This window comes from Urocitellus parryii, chromosome 7 (assembly GCF_045843805.1).
Source record: "Urocitellus parryii isolate mUroPar1 chromosome 7, mUroPar1.hap1, whole genome shotgun sequence".
NCBI lineage: Eukaryota > Metazoa > Chordata > Mammalia > Rodentia > Sciuridae > Urocitellus > Urocitellus parryii.
Genome location: NC_135537.1, coordinates 3,096,624 through 3,117,590, shown reverse-complemented (window position 1 = coordinate 3,117,590; position 20,967 = coordinate 3,096,624). Strand labels below are relative to the sequence as shown.

General features: G+C 45.2%; 1 protein-coding gene across 6 annotated transcripts in view; it reads right to left on the bottom strand.

Annotated features, from left to right (window-relative positions):
* The window catches only part of Ptk2 (protein tyrosine kinase 2), a 230,131-nt gene that overhangs the window by 126,509 nt on the left and 82,655 nt on the right, over positions 1 to 20,967 (bottom strand). For all 6 annotated transcript variants that reach the window (XM_026403058.2, XM_026403061.2, XM_077801007.1 and 3 more), the window contains exons 4-5: positions 14,246 to 14,412; positions 5,755 to 5,842 (exon numbers count right to left, since the gene is read on the bottom strand). In XM_026403058.2, the coding sequence (XP_026258843.2) occupies positions 5,755 to 5,842; positions 14,246 to 14,412 (255 nt within the window). The remainder of the gene's footprint in view (positions 1 to 5,754; positions 5,843 to 14,245; positions 14,413 to 20,967) is intronic.

Sequence of the window (20,967 nt, the reverse complement as noted above, 5' to 3'; positions counted from 1 at the left end):
ACCACTCCAGATTCTGGATATAAAATGAGTGACACCAAATACAATTGAAGAAACAATAGTCTCCTGCTAAAAGAAGCTCACGTCATTGATGCTGGCTTACATGGGATTTAGAAACAACTCACACACCTGAACCATAGGAATGCTAAGCTCCCTTGCACCCTACCCACAGGGTCAGAAGCAAAAACAAGCAGGACAAGATCTTTTTCCATGAAAACTTGCAGCAAATGCATTTTCTAAGCTATGACTACAGTTCTGCAGCATTTTGGGGATCCAGTGCAAATTCATGGAAATTTACATACTTACCTAGGGAACTGAGGTGTTTCTACCTAACCACTGATTGTATGTGACCAATCTGCAAAGCAAGGAAATGCTTCAAGTCTAACAGAAAGCAAAGAGTCTACAAGAACACCAGAAATGCCTCCCAGCAATGAATATGCTCCATGAGAAGTGCTGATGAGCTAGCAAGCAGCTAGCTGCAAGCACAAAGGCGTCTTTAGAGCTGAGACACAATCACACTTCTGACAGATGAGTGCTGAGAGCAACTTCGGCAAAAATCCTGAAGATAGGTGCACGCATCCTGAACCTCCCTTGAAGGGTATCTGGACCAAACATTTACTCCATTACACCATGAACTGCACCAATACAAAAATCCTTCATAAGACCTTTGATTTTGTCTCTTGGTCCTTGAAGCCTAAACTATTTACTCTCTGCCCTTCACAGAAATAGTATGTTGATTATTGCCCTGGAAAAAATTTCAAACACCATGCTCTTCAACTACTAACTCTGAGCCTGCTGGTGCACTGGCTCTACGACTTCTACCCCATTCATTGGCCCTCACTTCACACCAATCTCAGTCTGTCTTATGGTGGGGAGGTCATCATTATGACCTTCTTCTTTGGATATTTTTGTTTCCCCTTTATCTCCTTTAATTGCTAGGTAAAACCGTCCCACAATGAAGCCAACCATTTCTCTATGCTTCCAGCGGGACAGCTGGAGAATGCTCATGAACCTCAACTTAACCTCAGCAGGCCTGCTTGGCGTTCCTTCAGCAGTGCTCCCCATGGGGTTCCCCACACACCAGTGTCACACTTTCCCCAGTTACCAGTCTCTATCAGGTGGGAGTACTCTTCTTTGACCTGCTGAGAATGAGAAACCCGATCGATGCCACCAGCACCCACCCACACATTCCTTTCTCTTAGGGCAGGAGAGCTGGCTGGTCCCTAGCATGGGACAACACATGATTTCAAAGCCTGCACAGGCACTTAGACCTGGGTGGTCAATAAATATTGATTAAATGAATAAGCGGGCAAATGAATGAACAGATAAGTAGCCAACACACTGGGGAGTATTTCTGTGTGTGGATATTTTGTAGATGAGACTTATAAGCAAAAATAGTTTCTATTCCTTGCACAGCAGACACTCGAGACTGACAATTGGAATTAAATTACTCAACCCAGTAGGTTAAGTCGAATCACTTAAGACTTCCATTGGCTCACCGTTCTGTACAATAAAGCAATCCAAATGTCAAATCTCAGTGTCTGCAGCAGAGCACTTTGTCACTGAATACAAAAAAAGGAGGCACAGAGGCAGATGTTTGCAGTAGAGGAACCCCACAGCTAACTGTGGTTCTGTCTTCCAGTGCATATTCCAGGAGAGCTACAGATACTTGATGACACGCTGAGGAAAACACAAAACTGCTGGAAGATCAGTCACTGAAATTTCTAAACACTATTCACAGATAAGAAAATATGATCTAGACCTGTATTTCATTCTTCAAAACTGAATTCATATGAGTTGCAAAAAGGGTTAATGATAATTTACCAAGCTCTAGAAAATCCCCTACAAACGACTTCATGCTCTAAGGTTTTTTTTTTTCCTACGGCTCCAATTTACTACTCTTGATCATCAAAGCTGCTGACCATGGCCTGGAACACCCTATGGTATGAAGTGATTCACATGTTCTGCAAAGGGCTTTGACCAGTGACAGCACGGATGGGCACAGCAGGCCTCATGGCCCTTGTACCTCTCAGTGGGAGGAAAGAAAACACACCCATTGGCTTGTTCCAGGGCTGCCCAACTTGTACCCTCTAGATTGTGTGTTCTGAAGGTCCTGAGAGGGTCACATCATGAGACGGGCTTTCAAACTCAGGGTTCCTTACCCTTGGTGTCCATTTCTCTTGTGAAATACGTTTGGACTTTGCGTTCTACTTTCACAGAAGAATTGGTTGTTTCCATTTGCAAGATGAATGAAACATACCAGGTCATTTAAGCTCACGTGCACATGCAGTTGTGTACCACATGATGGCATCTCAGTCGGTAGCTTCACTGCATATGTGATGGTGGAATGCTAGAGCTGTCTTAGATCTTACAGTGCATTCTGTAGTGTCTGCACAACAGTAAGATTACCTAATGACACACTTCTCAGAATGGACCCCTACTGTTCCTTGATGCAGACTATAGCCCACTGTGAAGCATGTGCATGTGGACATGAGCACATGCTTAGAAGCACATGGGCGCCTTAAGCCAACTTATATGCAGGGCTCTTATAGCCTCAGAAAAACCCTGAGGAAAAGGATCAAGATGATGGCAGAGAAACATATACTACTTAAAGAGATCTACCAGGGGCCAGGTCCTGTGCTCAGCATTTTACATCCATCATTTCGGATCTTCACAATTCTTCAGGGTAAATTTCATTAGCACTATTTATATATATATATATATATATATAAAACTAGAAAACTTAATTTACACTGGGTCACATAAGCAAGCTTCAAAGATGAAATTCAAACACCAAGATGACTGGTCCCTAAATTGCAGGCTTCACTATGCCTGCTTCCTTGGACTGTCACAGAGCAGACACATGTGACCTGAGCAGCTGTGGCCACACCACATCAACCCAACAGCCCACTGAGACACCTGCCAGCTCTACTGGGCCGCTCATTGCTCTGTGCTCTCTCTTCAGCCAGGATTTCTACTGAGAACTAATTCTAGGTTCAGCAGTGTACAGATGTTTTCAGAAGACTGCCCAGGAGAAGAGCACTCATACTAAAGCCAGCGCCCAGAAGCTCCAGGTGGTGAAAACACCACCAGGGAGCAGCAGCACGTTACCAGAAAATTACCTCTGTTGCCTTTCTATTTCTGAATCTTTTATGTACAAGGATGATGAAGAAATAAGAGTTGATTAATATAAATTTAAAAGTTCACCTAAATCTTCATTAACCACAAGAGCTTCTCTGAATCATGGAAATACACAGGCATGGAAAGAGAAGTGTACACTATTAAATCCTACCAAAGAAATACTGAGAATTCAATTCATAGAAAGACAGACCTGTACTTAATTTTTTACTGTTGCATAATTACACATACTAGTGGAATGTTATGCCAACCTTGTACATGTACACAACAAAGCTTGAAAAACACAGTACATATACAAAACAGAGCCAGAACAATCCTGTGCATGCACACAACAGAGCTGGAACAACCCTGCGAGTATAAACAACAGAACCTGAACAACGCTGGTTGTGTAAACAACAGAGCCTGAACAACCCTGGACGTGTACAAAACAAGTTTGAACAACCCTGTTTCTAGCACCTTCTCTCTCCCTCCCCACCTGCTCCCAGGTCTCCTGGGCCTATACACAACTTTATCTTCTCTCTGGAAAAGGGCAGCTGACTACCCCGACTTCAGCTGAAAATGTCAGATATTAAACTCAAATTTCACACTTAGAATTGCAATTCCCTGTTTCTTTTTCTACTAGGGATTGGACACCCAATGATGCTTTACCACTGAGCCAGATTCCTAGTCCTTTTTATTTTGAGACAAGGTCTTGCTAAGTTGTGATCCTCCTGTCTCAGTCTCTTGAGTTGTGAATACGGGCTTGTGCCACCATACCCGGTTGCAATTTTCAAAAAATGCTTTAACTGTAGCTTCAAGGCAAAAACAGTATAGGATGAAGTTTATTTCTGACAATAAATAATCTGAGTGAAATATTATAAAAATAATAAATTGGAGAAAACAAAAAGATTGATCAACAGCTGGCACCTCACACATTTCCACACCACAGCCTAGTTGTGGTTCTAGACTTGGTTGTTGTCTTGGAATTCTTTTGTTAAATAAACCATTGCTTTGTTTGGTATTTCTTACAAATAACAGGTGAATATACTCATGCTAAATATAAAATGTTTACAGGAGTGAACAAATGAGGACTTTGTATTAGGTCCAGGCATCTTACGGGTTGATATGTCAAGAGCATCAAGTGAGTTCTACACAACTTCAACATCATCAATGGAAATTTAACGAATGTGGCAATCTTGAAATTAATGGCCACTGCCATTTGCAAAAGGGTGGCAGTCAAAAACAGCTATAACCAATGAGAGCTAAGCAAGAGGAAGAAAAATGTTATACGATGAAGGAAGTCTAATTTTTAAGGTAAATATACTTTCTTGTTTCTAAAAGTCATAAGCTTTATCATCAAAACGTATTTTTCAGACTCCTGCCTTACAGTAAATAGTGTTACAAGATTCTAGTTTTAGAATGTGATGACTAACACCTTTCAGAATATTTAATGACCCATTTGAGGATTTCTCACCTGGTAGTCATGTTCAGGACAACTTTTACTGTAACCACGTGCACACAACATCATCTGACCAGAACCGAAACCTCCTACATGAATACATCCACTGGCACTTTGTTTCCCTTGTGACTCCACACAGTGGGCATGGACTCCATATTCTCCTAATTTCTTAGTGGAATGGCTAAACAGCCTCCAAAGCCATTTATAAATTCAATCTAACCCTGATGCTGCCATCTAATCAAGGTGGTCTCATTTTAAAATTTTAAAATTCTGACCAAGGCATTCACTAATTAAATTCTTTAAAGGCTCCCAATAACCTATAGAAAACATAAACTCCTTTTCACTCACATTGGTTTCTTGTCAAGCCACGTTAGCCCCTACTGAAATGCACAAACTCTTCTTTCTCTCTCTTCGCCTCATTCCTGTCAAGAGAGCACCTGGATGCAGGTGGATACTCCTTGGAGCCCGACTCCATGCATTCGCTGACCTAGCAGACTCTTCTAGAAGGTCCATGTTGCCTGCTTGTGCTTACTCATAGCACAGGAGCAAACACAAGGCAACTGTCTGCAAGAACTATCTGCAAGACAGAGGAAGCACAGGTGCAAATCACCACCCCTGCCTTACTAGCTCGGGGTGGATGGTCATTGAAGATGTTTAAGACAAAAACCTGACCGACCCAGTGCTCTGAGTGGCAAAATGGTACATGCAAGTGGCTGGTACCCACCAGCAACCTTCCAGGGTACACTTCCACAACACTCACAGGCAACACTTATATGGTGTCATGTTGGGCCACAGGTGTAAACAGCAGCTCTTCAGCGTGAAAAAGTCAGGTTTTGCTTTACTGTTCGAACTACTATCAAGACCAAATGGGTAAAGTTCACTCTAACAAGGACTTTCACATGAGACAGACTTACTGATACCCCAGCTAGAAAATTTTCCTTGAATGAAAGAGAGCAACATGGTTATAGACTACTGTCTCTGAATAAAACAAGTACCATTTAAGATTTGTCCCAGAACACAGCTGTTCACAAAGAATTAAAATCTCAATTTCTTATGGTTAAAAGATTTTCCATACAGTGATAAATTTATATTCTCTGAAATGCTGGGTTTCCTCTAACCCTAAAAATATGCAATAAATAATTCAAAGAAACAAAAAAGCATATTAGAGCACTGTCTCATACCTGTTGGTAGAAGAAATTCAGAGTTGGCTTGTCTTCAGTAAACTGGTTCAGAAATCCTTTTGGCAAGTAACGAATCCTTAATTCATATCTAAAAAAAAAAAAATTCATGAAATAAATAATAAGAAATGAGTAATTTTCAATTAATTTCTACGAGTCCAAAATTACTGTACATATGGCATTGCAAACTACTTTGAAATATGACTTTTAAAAGATATAAACTATAATCAATCTTTACATGGAAATCTTTTATTTTTAGCAAAAATAAAGGGCTCACTGGGCAACTAAATGGCAGATAATTTTCTCTCGTTTCAAAAATAATGATCCTGTGGCAGGCAGCATGGATCTCGTTCTGCAGGGAGGGCTCAAGGAGGGCCCAGGTCACAGATCTGCTAATCACAGCACCGGCTACAGCTCAGTGTCCTGCAAGGACACAGAACACACCAAATCGCCACCAAGGCCCAGAGGGAACACAGCCCTCACCCCACCACCCAGAGCTAGCTACCACAGGGGTACAGGCCTTCTGTGTGAGTCTGATGTCTGTTGCACAGTGGGCTCACCATGATCTGAGCTGGCTGCAAGCACAGTGCACTGAGGACCATGAAATCAGCACCTCAGCAGGGCTGGTTGCCCCGTGACCTGTTCCAACTTTTTGGCTATAATGAATAATGCTAGTCTTTTTTCTTCTCCTAAACATAAAAACTCACTAGCTCAGGAAAACAAGTTTAAGAGTGGTCTGGGCTGGGGATGTGACTCAAGCGGTAGTGCGCTCACCTGGCATGTGCGGGGTGCTGTGTTCGATCCTCAGCACCACATAAAAATTAAAAATAAAGATATTGTGTCCACTGAAAGCTAAAAAATAAATATTAAAAAATTCTCTCTCTGTCAAAACAAGCTGGCCTTCCCAGAATGTGCTTCACATGCTTCTCCTTCTGGGTTTGTGCACCCAGAGGAACTCTCACATGTCTTCTGGTGAATGTGCAGCAAGTTCCCTTGGTGCAAATCCCAGAGGACAAGCACCGGGCTATGACGGAGGCGAACACAATGCTAGTGGGTGATCCCTGCAGGGTGCCATGCTGTGCCACACTTGGCCTTCTCCACACCCTGGTCCACCTGGTCTCCACCTTTCTACTTGTTCCCAACAGCACAACAAAATTGGACATGGCAGTTTTAGCTGCCTTCTCCATGGGGACGCCTCCACATTCTAACTGAATACTCTGGCACAGGTGCAAATTACCACCTCCTTTCGCACCCAAAGTGCCTGGCCTCCTTGCATGCTCTGCCCCACTGAGTGCTCTGTCTCATTTCCCACCACCCCTCCATACTGCCAGCTCTGTGTGTTTACACGTGAGGCCTTGGTAGACATCCACCGCCCTCTCCTGCCCTGTCACCTGCCTTCCTAATAGTATCTATTTTGGAATGAAAAGGTCACTTCATACATCAGTTCTGTCTCATTAAAATACATAGTTACCAAACAATTAGGTTCTGTTTCACTTTTACTGAAATGACTGAATGACTTACTGAATGACTTATGGCAGCCATTCTGTGTTGGGTGATTTTTACAGAAGTGACACAGATCTCATCTATGTTAAATGCAGGGCTGGCCAGCACTTAACTGCCTTCCGTGACTTCTCTTCATCAATGTCAAGATCAGGGAGCAGGCCAGGAAATGATACTGAACAAGAGTAAGTGGTCAGTTCTGAGCTTATATGCTCAGGACTCAGGGAAGCCAAAGGAGGCTTCCAGCACTAATATTATGCCCATTTTAAAGATAAGCAAATAGTCCAAAAATGGGTCCACACACAGCACCCTGTTGCTGATGGAGTTTAATACCTACTGAATACTTGGTAAGTGACACAAGTTTCAATGAGAATTTTACACAGATGACTTTGTTTCATAAGAAGCGGAAGGAATGTGGGCTCTTGAGCAAGACTGCCAGCACCTGAGCTCCAGTCATATCACTTAAGTTAGCCTTCACCTCTTGCCACAGTCGGCTGTGGCTCTCAGCAACCTCTCAGCCTCAACTTCCTCCTAGGAAGTCGGAAAAATAAGCCATCTGCAAACACAGACATCTAGAACATCCCAGGCATAGCAGGGGTCTCTAAGGTTTATCCTGATGGTCCTCACTCACAGGGACAACACCAAGCATGTCTGAGACCTAGCAGAACGAGGCAGGTCCCGGCTCTCATAAAGCTTGTAAGGTCTATGTAAAGTGGTAGCAAATGTCACAGAGACAAACAAGCCACTAGGGAACGAAAGTAAATGCGCCTCGACAGGAAGCGGCTAGAAAAGGGCATTCTGACACAGGCTCCAAGTCAAGGAAGTGAGAAAGTGAGTGACACACATGCAGAGAAAGAAGAAGAGTCCAAACAAATCAAGGCCACGGGGCCAGGAGATCCTTGTGTAACCCAACACAGCCAGGGGACTAAGCAAGGGTGTGAGGAGTGAGGCAGCAGGGCACACAGGCCCTGTAAGTCAGGACCCTGCAGCTCCTTCTCAGTGGGCAAAGAGTGTCACAGTAGGGTGGTGACACCATAGGACAGATGGTCCCTGAACTAGACTGCACCATACAGAAAGGGCGGCAGGAACCCAGAGGAAGCAGGGCACCACGAGGCAACTGCAAGGCTCTGAGGAACAATGGCCAGGGCAATACTCACTCCACTCCCAGAGAAAGAGCTAAAGGGGCTGTATTCCCAAGGTGCCCCATCTGCTAGCAGATGAGGGACTCCTCTCCAGCAAGACATGTACAATGTCCACGGTGACCGAAGACCAGGAGAAAGCACCCAGAACCCACATCGGAACTTGCATGGAGCTTGTTGCATGTGGGCCAAGGACCATGGACCCTGCCCCAACACACTCAAGCAGACTTCATAATAACAACACTGAAACTCTGCTAAAGGTGTCCAAATTTAATCCATCCAATCACCTCTCCTTCATCCTTCCAGCATGCCACCTGATGATGCCTTCCACTGCCCCTCATCCCTCTTGTCTGCCAAGCTCCTCACCCTCCTATACTTTGCAACCATTCCAAATGCCTGGTGTATCCTGATATGTACGCTGCAGTGAACACAACACACCCCAAATAAGATCATCCTTTGGCTGCTAATCCAAGCCACGCACTCCCATCAGTGCCACTGTTGTCTGGCTTCCTCAGGCTGACCACCAACTCGGAGTATGAGGACGCCCACAAGCTAGCCAATGATTGGTAGGAACACAGGTGTTCCAGAGGAGGTAAGCTGGACCAGGCTCCACCCGGACACTGAGGGGGCCAGTGCCAGTCTGCCTGTGAAATGAAGCATCATGGGAAATGGCACAGACAGCCCTTGGCATCAGCATGTGGACAGGGCATTCCTTAGTGGCCTCCAGTCAACAGCAACTGAGAAGGGAAGAACAGAAACATTCACTGTGTGGAAGTCACAGCAGTAATCTCTGTGTGACTGCGCCATGAGGGGTGCTGCGATCAGTGAGTGAGGACACAGAACTGGCACCGCTCTCCACAGGGCCTGTGCAGATGGCATGAGGAAAAGTGACCACGTGGGGGAGCAGCCTGCTGCCACCACCTTACCCTGACATCCAATGCTGACATTACAGACTTCAGGAGTGTTTTGCCAAAAATGCATAACCTTCACAAAATCATGAAAAAAAAAAACTGACAAGCCCAAATTGAGGAGCACAGAACAAATAACCGGTCAGTATTTTTCTCAAAGTGTCAAAAGGCAGGAACAGCACAGGCAAACTAAGGACAGACCAGGCAGGAGAGGATCCCAGGAGGTTTGGGAGGCGGCAGCAACTGTGCAGAGGCCAGAAGGTCAGAGAGCAGTGCGGTGTCCACACTGGGCTTCTGGGTTAATTCTGCTGTTTGCCTGTGACTGTACTATTAAAGCTAGGTGAGGGTACACAGGACTTGATGCATTACTGAGAATGTTAAAACTCCTACACTCCAAAGTTGCTCCTTCTGTGGTAAAGTAATAAATACTTACCAGAACCAGTTTTATGCCAGTGTGGCCTAAAATACCAATTATACAGCTACAGACCCAACAAAACTCATTCTGAAGCACCTTTACTCCATCCACTAACAATGTGGCTCAGTGGACAGGCACACTAGGACCACTAAGCGAGGCAGTGCTTTCCTTAGCTCAATGAAGCAGGAATTGACTCTGAAGAGCATGTTTCCAGATCCTCAACAGTCAGGAAGAGCCGAACCTCACCACGGTCCTGAAGCTGGTAACACTGCTTGCATCCCCAGAGCTGGCTGCTCAGATTCATGCTTCTCAAACCTCACTGGCATCAACAGCATGTTCTTCTCAGGGAGGTTGTCACTGACTGGCACAGCTCTCCTAAAAGCCCCATGCATGACTCAGAGAAGGAAACATATGATCTCAGGTGTGGACAATATATGAGTAGAACATTTCCACTGAATTAACAAACTGATTATGTCAAAAGTCAGATGCCCAGGATGGGACCACAGGTCAGTGGTAGAGGTCTGCCCGGGACACACAAGGCCCTGGGTTTGATCCCCTGCACTAGAGCAAATTTTAAAAGAGGAAGAGGGCATGGTGGCTACATCTGGAGACAGAAACAGAGAATATCACTAGGAATAGGGCACACCTCTAATTAAATGGGCAACACCAACTAAAGGTGGTAGGGCATTGATAAAAGGCATAAGGAAGGGATGCTTACACCACCAAGTCCGAGAGCAGAGGAAGATGCCGTGATCAGGAGCCTTCACGCTCTTGCCAGGACAGCCTTAAACTCCTAACACAAGACAGAACCTCTAAGAAAAAATTAGCTGATAAAAAAATTATAGCTGAATACATTAATGCCATTTTTCAAGCAGACAAAATGCAAACGTCATCTTCACAGGCTTAACAATAAGCTTAAGGGAAGGCACAGGACACACCTCTTTCCAATCACAGGACATGCAGTCCTTTCAAAACTGATGAAAATGCCAATGAGCCAGGAAGGCACAAAGAATCATCCACAGAGTTTGTCATAAAAACACTATTTTTCCTATAAAGCAAGAAAACAAATCAATAAACAAGAATATTTTCTTTTTGTAAATTTACTTATAGCTAAAACCTGAATAGTATATACCTAAATAATTCTATGATTGAAGGGGAAAATCTTTGAAGTTTTTAAATTATAAAGTACGAATTGACAATAAAAACATTAATCAGGCCTGGGATTGTGGCTCAGCGGTAGAGCGCTCGCCTAGCGTGTGGGAGGCTCTGGGTTCGATCCCTAGCACCACATAAAAATTAAAAAATAAAGATATTGTGTCCAACTACAAATAAAAAATAAATATTTTTAAAAAACATTTATCAGATTTATGAAACAGACAAATCAAAATTTAAAAGGCAACTTATAGGTCAAACACATTTATTAGAAAACATTAATAAAATGAAACAATTCATTTACAGGAGCAGAGCATGAATAGGTCCAAGTCCTCGAGGGAGGCTGGCTACACCCTGGCCCTGAAGCAGGAGGCCCCAGCCAGGCTGGAAAGGTGCAGGAGCCCTCTCCCTAGAGCCACCCAAGGAGCAACAGGCAGGGCAACAAGACCAACGGGACAGGCGGGACTGGAAACAAGACATGAAAAGCAGGACAAGACAAAGCAGTGGAGGAGAGATGAGGGTGGTGATGGTGAAGATCGAGGGCGAAGCTATTCTCCACTCCACAAAGCTGGTTCAGAACCACCTCTCCCAACCCCAGCCTGGGTATTCATGAAAATGGTTTGTAACTCCATAGCACTTGCCTGCCTGATGAATACAAGGACCTGTGCCAACACACTTCTTAATGCTGTATGCTTTTATAATTAAGTTATTAGCACATGAATTTCTTAGTGCATAAATTAATGTTTTGTTAATAAAAATATATACTAAAGAGTCAAGTAGGAATTGGACCTTCAAAGGAGCAGACATCACAAAATAGGGGAAGGAGAATAGCAGCAGGAGACAAGATTGCAGGGAATCAGAACCTGTGGAGTTTGCCCTCGTGTGATAAGAAGCTCCTGGTAGCCACTGGGGTGCAAAGACCCATGTGTTAACTGCATGGATTTCTGAGGATCCCTAGTGCACTCCCTTAGCACCAGGCCTCCACTGAGGGACAGCAGTGACTTGCTCCCATGCCTGTCCAGTTGAATGTGTGAAGCTAATGTTAAAGCCAGGTCTAGGGAGGCTTCAGGGAGAGGAGAAGGGAGTGTGCAGGCTCACCAAGGTACCAGGGATGAGCCCTGAAACAGGAGATCAGAGCAGGCATCTGGGAAGCCAAATGAAGAGCATGCACCTTCTTTTTGAGGAAATGAAATTTTCTTACTATGATGCCTTTACAAATGTTTCTGGAGCATCTTCTGAACATACTAACAGGCTGCAGACACCTTCTTTTACTAGTTACTATCTGTGCTATATTTTATTTACTGTGAGAAGTAATAATGCTCTTCAAACTGCACACCAGGCCTTTCTGTTACTTTTGTTTCAAGAGCCAGTGTGTGCTGAGAGCCAACCAATTATTTTCCTTCTTGTGCCTGAAATCCTCCTCTGAAGACCATTTTTCTTTCTTGTGTGCATTCTGCTGGTTCCCTATGCTGGTGAACTCTCTGATCACCAGCTTCTTTGCTGAGCCTCCTGAAGCATCTGGATCTTCCCCTGCTGCTCTGAACACCTGGTTGGGCTCACTGGCTGGCACTGCCACCAGGGTCTGCCCACCTGTCGGTCTAGCCCTTGCCTTTGCTAGGGATTTCAAGTCAACCCCTCACTTGAGGGCTCCTTTCTCACTGATTCTAGAACATTCGCAGCCATTGATGCACGAGGCATTCTCTTCTTCCCCATTCTTTCGTTATTCTAGATTATCTACTAGAAGTAGGTTGACTTTTTATGTTACATAAACCTGCTTTCACATTTTCTATGTGTTCACCTCACACAATGTTCTGAGCAGTTTTTCAGCTATATCTAATCTACTGTTTTATCAACAACAATTCCTATTCAACTTTACTTGGAACAAGGTAAAATAAATTGGCTTAAAAGAAGAACAAAAAAAGCTTGCATACTTGCAGATTTAGGTTCACTGAATATGTTATTACTCATTAGGAATGTCATTAAGTAAAACTGACACGCCTGTATCTATGAAGATGACAGAAGCGTCTTAACAAAAGTGCCCAGGCATTTGAGCAGACTGGCAGCTATCCTCAGCATGTACATACTTCACCACTTAGCTGATCATGCGGCTGTCATTCAGACCTTCCCTGGCCATTGATGCAAGCCGGTGACACCACATGCTCCAGGAGAATTTGGTTAGCTAGTTCCTGTTACGTGACACGTTTGAAACCAAGCTGTGCTTCTGACGCACTCTGGAACCGGGACAAGACTGCAGTGCACTTCAGATACAGATTGTTTCCACAAAATGTGCTTTCTTTGCTCTCAAAATTCTGATTTATACCCTTGGACCGAATATGACTGACCACTGCGTACACTGTCTACACAGTGCTTGATTTCTGCATCAGTACCTACAAAGTGAACCCCTTGAAAGAAGCCCCTTGTTACCAGTTATGCTTCTCTCAAAATTTATTTATTTTTTTAAAAATATTTTTTAGTTGTCAATGGATCTTTTTATTTTATTTATTCATATGTGGTGCTGAGGATTGAACCCAGGGCCTCACACATGCCAGGCAAGCACTCTACCACTGAGCCACAACTCCAGCCCTCACTCAAAATTTATTTATTTTTTATTTAATTAATTTAGTTTTGATATTGGGGATTAAACTCATGTGAGCTTGACCACTGAGCCATATCCCCAGCCTTTTTTGAGAAAGAGTCTCACTACATTACTTAGAGCTTTGCTAAGTTGCTGAGGCTGCCCTAAGTTGCGATCCCCCTGCCTGGGCCCCCCAAGCCACTGGGATTACAAGCATGTACCACTATGCCTGGCTCAAATTTATTACTTTAGATGCACAGTTTCCAGCTCACATCTTAAATTAGGAGTAAAATAAATAAATAAATAAATCATTATGGGAGAAACAGAAAAAGGATAATTATAGGGATTTCTTCCAATTCACCTAAAATCATTTCAGTTTAATTTAATGTTTCAGAAAAAGTCACGAAGAGACCACTTCCTAACAGTGTTCCCTGTGGATGTCACACACATACTCATGCTTCTCAGGTGACCTGCAGCCATGAATAAGGTAACCAGAAGTTTACTGATGGGCAGATCAAGCCCTGCGACATAAACAGAGGCCATAGATCAGAAGGTAAAGAGTTGGGGCTCGCCTTCTATTTAGAACAGAGGTGGACACAAGTAGCCCTGAAAAGAAAGGTGCCTGGCAAAAGACCACTGGTGGTTTAGGTGGACCTAGCCTCTGAAGCAGCACTGGCCAGCAATTACAATCCCACTTCCTTTACACAGGAGCTACGACGACGAGCAGTGTGAATACTAAGCATGTACCAATGCACTGTGCATGTTTTTGACACATGAAACAAACCAAGTGGGGTGTGTGTCTTACTTCCACTCCTCTGGAGGATGGGCAAGCTCATACTTCTCCCTCACGCTGGAGACACCCATGTCCACATGCAGCCAGTGAACCTCCTCCGACCGCAGGTGGCTGAGGCGGAACCCGTAGCAAGCCACGTGCTTCACTCTGTGGCTGTCCACTATCTTCTGGATGATGCCCTGGAATACATCCCACAGAAAGAGCTGTTAAGAAACAAAAAGAGCCAGGCGCAGTGGCATACATCTATAATCCCAGTAGCTTGGAAGGCTGAGGCAAGAGGATCACAAGTTCAAAGCCAGCCTCAGTGAGGCCCTGTCTCTAAATAAAATACAAAATAGGGCTGGGGATATGGCTCAGTGGTTAAATGTCCCTGAGTTCACACCCTTGTACTGACAAAGATGACGACGAAACAAAGAAACCAAAAAGACTGCACAAGGTGGTGGCCACACACGTACCTAAGAAGCTCAGGAGGCTAAGGCAGGAGGATTTCAAGTTTGGGTAAACTAGCAAGGACCTAACCAATTAATGAGACCCATCTCAAAATAAAAATAAAAAAGGTTGGGGATGTGGCTCAGCAGTAGAGCCCTCCTCCTGGTTTAGGTCCCCAGTACCCCCCCCCAAAAAAAAAGAAAGAAAAAAAAAGAAAATGAAAAGACTGTCTCTTTTAATTACCAGACATCTTTGGTAAAAGAGCATCAAGTTAAATAACTTAATAGTTAATTTTATATAGGAATTTGTTTCCAAGAAGGATTTTTATGAACAAGGGAAGTTTTAGAAAAACAAACAGTAAGATGCTCTTCCAAGTCCTTCCTGATAAACGCAGCACAGTTAACTTCAACACTCTGCAATGCCGCCCTCACATGACTCCAGCTCTGCCAAGGTGCGCCAGCGTTCTTCAGGTTCCACTTCCCAAGGACTGGCCCAAGGGGAGGTCGGAACATTTCTCAAGACCAGGCTAAAACATCATGTTTCCTAAAAACACACGTTCAGGAACATTCAATTAAGCCCATGTTCCTGGTGATGTTCAAAATAAAGTTCTTTGAGGGCCTCATCAGTCTACTCTCTGCTCTCACAGAGTATGCAGCAGCCTATAATGCCCCAAATCCAAAGCTTGCAACAACCTGTCCCTGAGTCTGGAGGAGGGGGGCGTGAGAGCTAGCTCCCACCCCACACTGTCCCTGTGGAGACGCTGAGAAGGTGTCTGCAGATCAGCAGCAGGTGTGAGGACTCAAGTGCTACCCTTCATGAGAGAGGCACAGAAAGCCAGGACCCAAGGGCACACTTCCCAGGCTTTCCAGTGATTGAGAAAAGCTGCTTTTTTGGGGGGCCAGGGCGCGGGGGGGAGAGGGTAAGAGTTCTTTGAACCCAGGGTCACTTCGGTACTAAACCAAATTCCCAAACTTTTTTTTTTAATTATTATTTTGAAACAGAGCCTTGCTTAGTTGCTGAAGCTGGCCCCAAATTTGCAATCCTCCTATCTCAACCTTTTGAGCCAGAGGGTTTGCAGGCTCATGTCACCATACCTGGTATGAGAAAAGCTTGTTTAAGTAATGCTAATTTTATAACAAAACATGTCTATGAAAAAAAATCATCACTAGTTATTAAAAATTAGCAATTAACTGAAGCTACAATAACTTGTAATGTAAGCCACATTTTTAAAAATTCCCACACTTGCTATTTATTCATTATGGCCTCATGCTGTTGATAATACAATACAGGATGTTCCCGGCCTCTCCATTAAAACAAACAAACATGACACAGCACATTCACAAACAATGGAGGCTGCACAGTGCCCTGGAGTCTGGCTTGGTGGAGCTCCCTGAGTGCTGAATGGGTGAGGCAGCCATTTGAGCTCCCTTTCAGGTGTCCAACCACACCCAGGAACAGTGGTAGAGAGCAGACAAGCTGTCAGAGCACCAACAGAGGATCAGGCTCCGGTGGTCCATGGCAGTCCTAAGACTACACCAACAGCCTCTCGTCCTGGGGGGTGGTCTCTGGCCGGCAGCCCTCCATCTGGATCTGAGGGAGGCATAAAGTGTCCTTTCTGGCTTTTTGAGGCAAAAAGCCTGGAATTCTGACAGGGCTGGTGTAGATGACGTCCAGGCTGTACACTGCACAAGGGTGTCCAGTCGTGGGAATCATCAGCCCAGTTACTGACTTGGGATCTTGTGCACTAGGTGAGGGTTGCCTGGATAAGGGTCGTTGCTTACGGACTCTCTCCAAGCAGAGCTCTGTAGCTTCATCTTGCCAGCACGCATGTCCCTGGCCTACGAGCAAGGGGACTGGCGCCACTCTGGAATCCCCACAAAAGCAGCTTTGTCCCCCTTCCCAGATCTGCCAGCTCAGCCGCCGGGGCAGCAACCCAGTCACCTTATGGTGCACAGTGAGTCACACCTGTGGCTCAGCAGCTGGGCCGTGACACTAGTGACCTTGGTGCTGCACTGCCTGTCACACCAATACCTGCGGCTCAGGAACTGGGCAGTGACACCAGTCACCCTTTGCACAGTGTGCCACATGCCTTATATCTCATTGTCACCATGGTTCAAGAGCAAGCCCTCTGCTGTTGGAACTAGAACAAAGGCCTGTCTCTCTAATCTGTTTTGGTAAACTGGTCTATGTTTATACCCAGAAGCCAACTGCAAAGCCATGCAGGGTATTAATCATTTCTTAATACTAGTGTCTGCCACCATTCACATCCAAGGGAAATTCCTCTTCTCTGGGTGCTCTCACTGACGATCCCACAAAAAGGTCCCCTTCCTTTCCTCTCAGCGCACAGAGCAGCTCCTGGAACCCACCTGCAGTAAATCAGTGTCCATGGAGAGGCTGAACCTGGAGCAGCCCTGCTTCAGAAAAGGCCCATGGTCTTGTTGCTTGTTGGAGGAGACTGACTTTGAGTCTACTCCCTGGACCACACTGCCTGAAGAGACCCAGGTGACTTCAGTTTCCGTATTGTAGCACTTTCACACTCCTCCAAGTAACTAAAAATATAACAATGCAAGGGGTTCCCTGTTTTGTGCTGTGCTTTCTCATTATGTGTCTGTGTTCCATCCTTTCCTCATTCTCTGGTTCCCTCAGAGTCTCTGGACAGTGGCAAACATGAAATGTGAGGTTCTTAAGTATATGGAGCTGATGCTGATTTAGTCTGTATTTTTTCACTGGTGCGACTAAAAGATCCGACTAGCACAATTGTAGAAAAGAAAAAGTTTATTTGGGGGCTCACAGTTTCAGAGATCTTAGTCCCTGGAAGGATGGCTCCATTCCACGGGGCTTGAGGTAAAGCTGAACATCATGGTAGAAGAGGGTAGTGGAGGAAGCAGCTCCCATGGTGATCAGGAAACAAGAGACAGACTCCACTTGCCAGGTACAAAGGTATACCCCATAGCCATGCTCCCAATTGACCACTTCCTCCCAGTACACCCTACCTGCCTCCAGTCACCACTCAGTTAATCCTATCAGCAATTAATTCACTGATTAGGTCAAGACTCTCATAACCCAATCATTTCTCCTCCAAACATTCTTGCGTTAGTCTCACACATGAGCTTCCGGGGGACATCTCACATCCAAATCATAACAGATGCACATACTCAACAGCTTACAGATGTTATCTTGAGCACCAAGTATTTACTTGTGAACAGCTCAGCAAGTACCTGAGAAGCAGAGGTTAGTGAGGGAGAAACTCACAGACACTACCAGCTGCCATTTCCATAGCACATGCTCGTTCAGATATACAGCACTCACTTCTGGCATGCATACATTTATAAATGTGAATGTCCCCAGGGAGTGAGAGAACATGGTTTATAAATACTACTAAAGTTAGCTGAATAAAAATTTAAATTCTCATCTTACTGTGCATGACAAACTTGTCATAGGAAATACAAAACAATACTCAGCTACTCTGAAGCCTCCACTTTTCTATCTGTTCCATGTTTTTAAAATACCCAATTTTCTGGAAAATATATAATTTTTTTTTTTTAGAGAGAGAGAGAGAGAGAATTTTTTTAATATTTATTTTTTAGTTTTCGGTGGACACAACATCTTTATTTTATTTTTATGTGGTGCTGAGGATCGAACCCAGTGCCCCGCACATGCCAGGCGAGCACACTACCGCTTGAGCCACATCCCCAGCCCTGGATTATATTTTTATATTGATATTTTGGTAAAATAACTCTTTTTTAAAGTTTAAAGTAAAAGAAGCCCACGTCTGCATTTCTGGCAGCAGGAGTAGACGTAGTCATTTCCCTGCTGATGGGTAGTGTTTGTGCTTGTGTGGTTGAGAAAGCTGCTGCCACACCACAGGCACATGTAGAAATGGAAAAGCTGCCTCAGGAGCAGCTGCCACAAAACATGCTCAGGGAGGGAAGCAGCTGGCACCAGGGCGGCTCTGAGAGGCCGTGACCCCCGCTCCTGGCCTGCCTGCCACAATGCTAACAGCAGAACCACAGAACACACCCCAGGCTTTTCCTTGCTGCTTCCCAATGAGACGAGGCTGCACAGTGTCCTCCTGAGTTTGCCTGGTTCCATCTGGTCCTCCATCTTTTAGGCAGTGCTGTGGAACGAAACCTTTACTGCTCTCAGGAGTGTGTCATAGGACGCTTTCCTCTAGTTCATGAACCTACTGTGTATGTGACACTAGCAACTCGAGCCCAGGTGAGGTGCCATCTTCACCCACGGAGGGCCAGAGTCTAGCAGGAACACTGACAGTGAACGCTGCAGGTGAGCAACGGCTGACTGGGGATGGGGGGAGGTAAGGCAGGGAACCATGCAAAAAGGAGGTTTGATGTTTCCAGTTATCTCCCCACATTTAATTTTAAAGATGAGCTCATTATCATAAGAAAGAGACATCGAAGCCACATAGTGCCATTATGTCCTCCTAGGACTGACCTGTAGTGTGTGGCATTTCCTTCCTCTATGTACTCCTCCTCTGGACATTCTTCAAGAAGTGAAAGCATCCCCATCTTCTTCTCTGATCACACCCTGTACTGCCAGGACCCATCAATGAGTCATCCAACCAGTCCAGAGCTTCAAGTCCTGTTTCTACAAAGCCCTCCACTAAAAGAACAACTTCCACTGCCTAAGACAACAGTCACCACACTCTCAGGGCTCACACAGCACAAAACATTGTCTTCAGGATCTAGAGAGCACCAGTCTAAAGTGGGTCTCTCTGGAGCTCTGGCTTTGCTGCCTGCAGATTCTTGGTGCATTGGCATGCTTTGGCTCACAGTTCCTTCCTTCATTCAAAAGCCAACAACATGGCATCTGACCCTTTGTCACAGTCACTTCCCTCTGACCACAGACATGTAAAGTCGCTGATGTTGGACTTCCCTGTTCCCAAGCCACACCTGTGAAGGCCTTTAGACCACGTGAGAGAACACCCACGGGTTCTGGGGCTTAGAGCATACCAGTCTTAGTGGCCACACTTCTGCCACTACACAATCCCACTCTGCAGATCTGGTGAGGAAGAATCCCTCTTCCTCGGAAGCTGGCCCTGACTTCGAGCTCCTCCTATGGAAGTCCCAGGTGCACCTTCTTCTGACAGAAGGCTGCTCCCTTGGTACGGGAAGCACACCACACAGTGCAGCCACTCCACTGACTCCCGGACTAGATCTCCTGAGTGATGAGCTGCAGCTGCCACGTCAGCACTTGATGGTTCTTCCTCTTATGCTTCTGTAGAGCCAGCTTCTGCCCTTCCACCTCCAGAACAAACCTCTGCTGCCTTTGGGCTTTTTTTCTGCAGTTTCCTCATCTCTCTCAGCCTTCACAGAATTGGAGAGAGAGGGCCTTGTTTCGGGCTAAGCTTTGGCTTGTGGGATGCCCTGGGTGGCTGGATGGTCTGTCTAGACTGCTAAAACTGCTTCCATTCAGCAATAAGGTGTTTCACTTTCTTGTCATTCATGCACTCACTGGAGCAGCACTTCCTTCCAGAACCTCCCTTTGCACTCCACTTGGCTACATTTGGCACAAAGGCGTTCCTCATAATGCTTCATCAGTTTTAGATTCTAAGTGAGAGACTTGCAGCTCTTCCTTCCACTTGAACAGAGACCACTGTGGGTTGTTAGATGGCACAACTTCAATACACTGTACCTCAGGGAACAGAAAAGCTGGAGGAGAGGGAGAGACAGGAGGTGGCCAGTGGCTGGAGCAGGGACAACCTACACATAATTTATCAATTAAGTCTGATGCCTTTCATGGCTGTGTGTGTAGAGCCTTCAATGATTATGGCAGTAAGATCACAGGTGACCATAACTGCCTTAACAGTAACGAAAAAGTTGGAAATACGTGAGAATTGACAAGATGTGATAGAGACATGAAGTGAGTCCACTCTCCTGGGAAATGGTGCCACAGACTTACTCAACACAGCGTGGACACAAACCTCAATTTGTATAAAGGAAAAGAAAACAGTATCTGCAAAGTGCACTACAGCACAGCATACTCCAGGAGGGATGCCAGTGCAGTGTGACAACTGGGTGGCACCAAGGCTGGGCCTAGACAAACCCGAGCTCCCTCGGCAGGGACAGGCAGGGTGCTGGGTCAGATTGTGCCGTAGCCTTGGGAGGTGAGGGGAACTCTAGAGAGGAGCAAGGCAGACCATAGACAGGCAGTGGCCTGCATATGGGCCTCACCATCCAGTCTCCTGCTGGATGGCTGCCGTGGCTCCTTCTAGCTCACTTTTCTGCTCCGACAATCACATCCTAAGTATTTTCAAAGACAGCTGTACGTTAACTTTCCACATCACT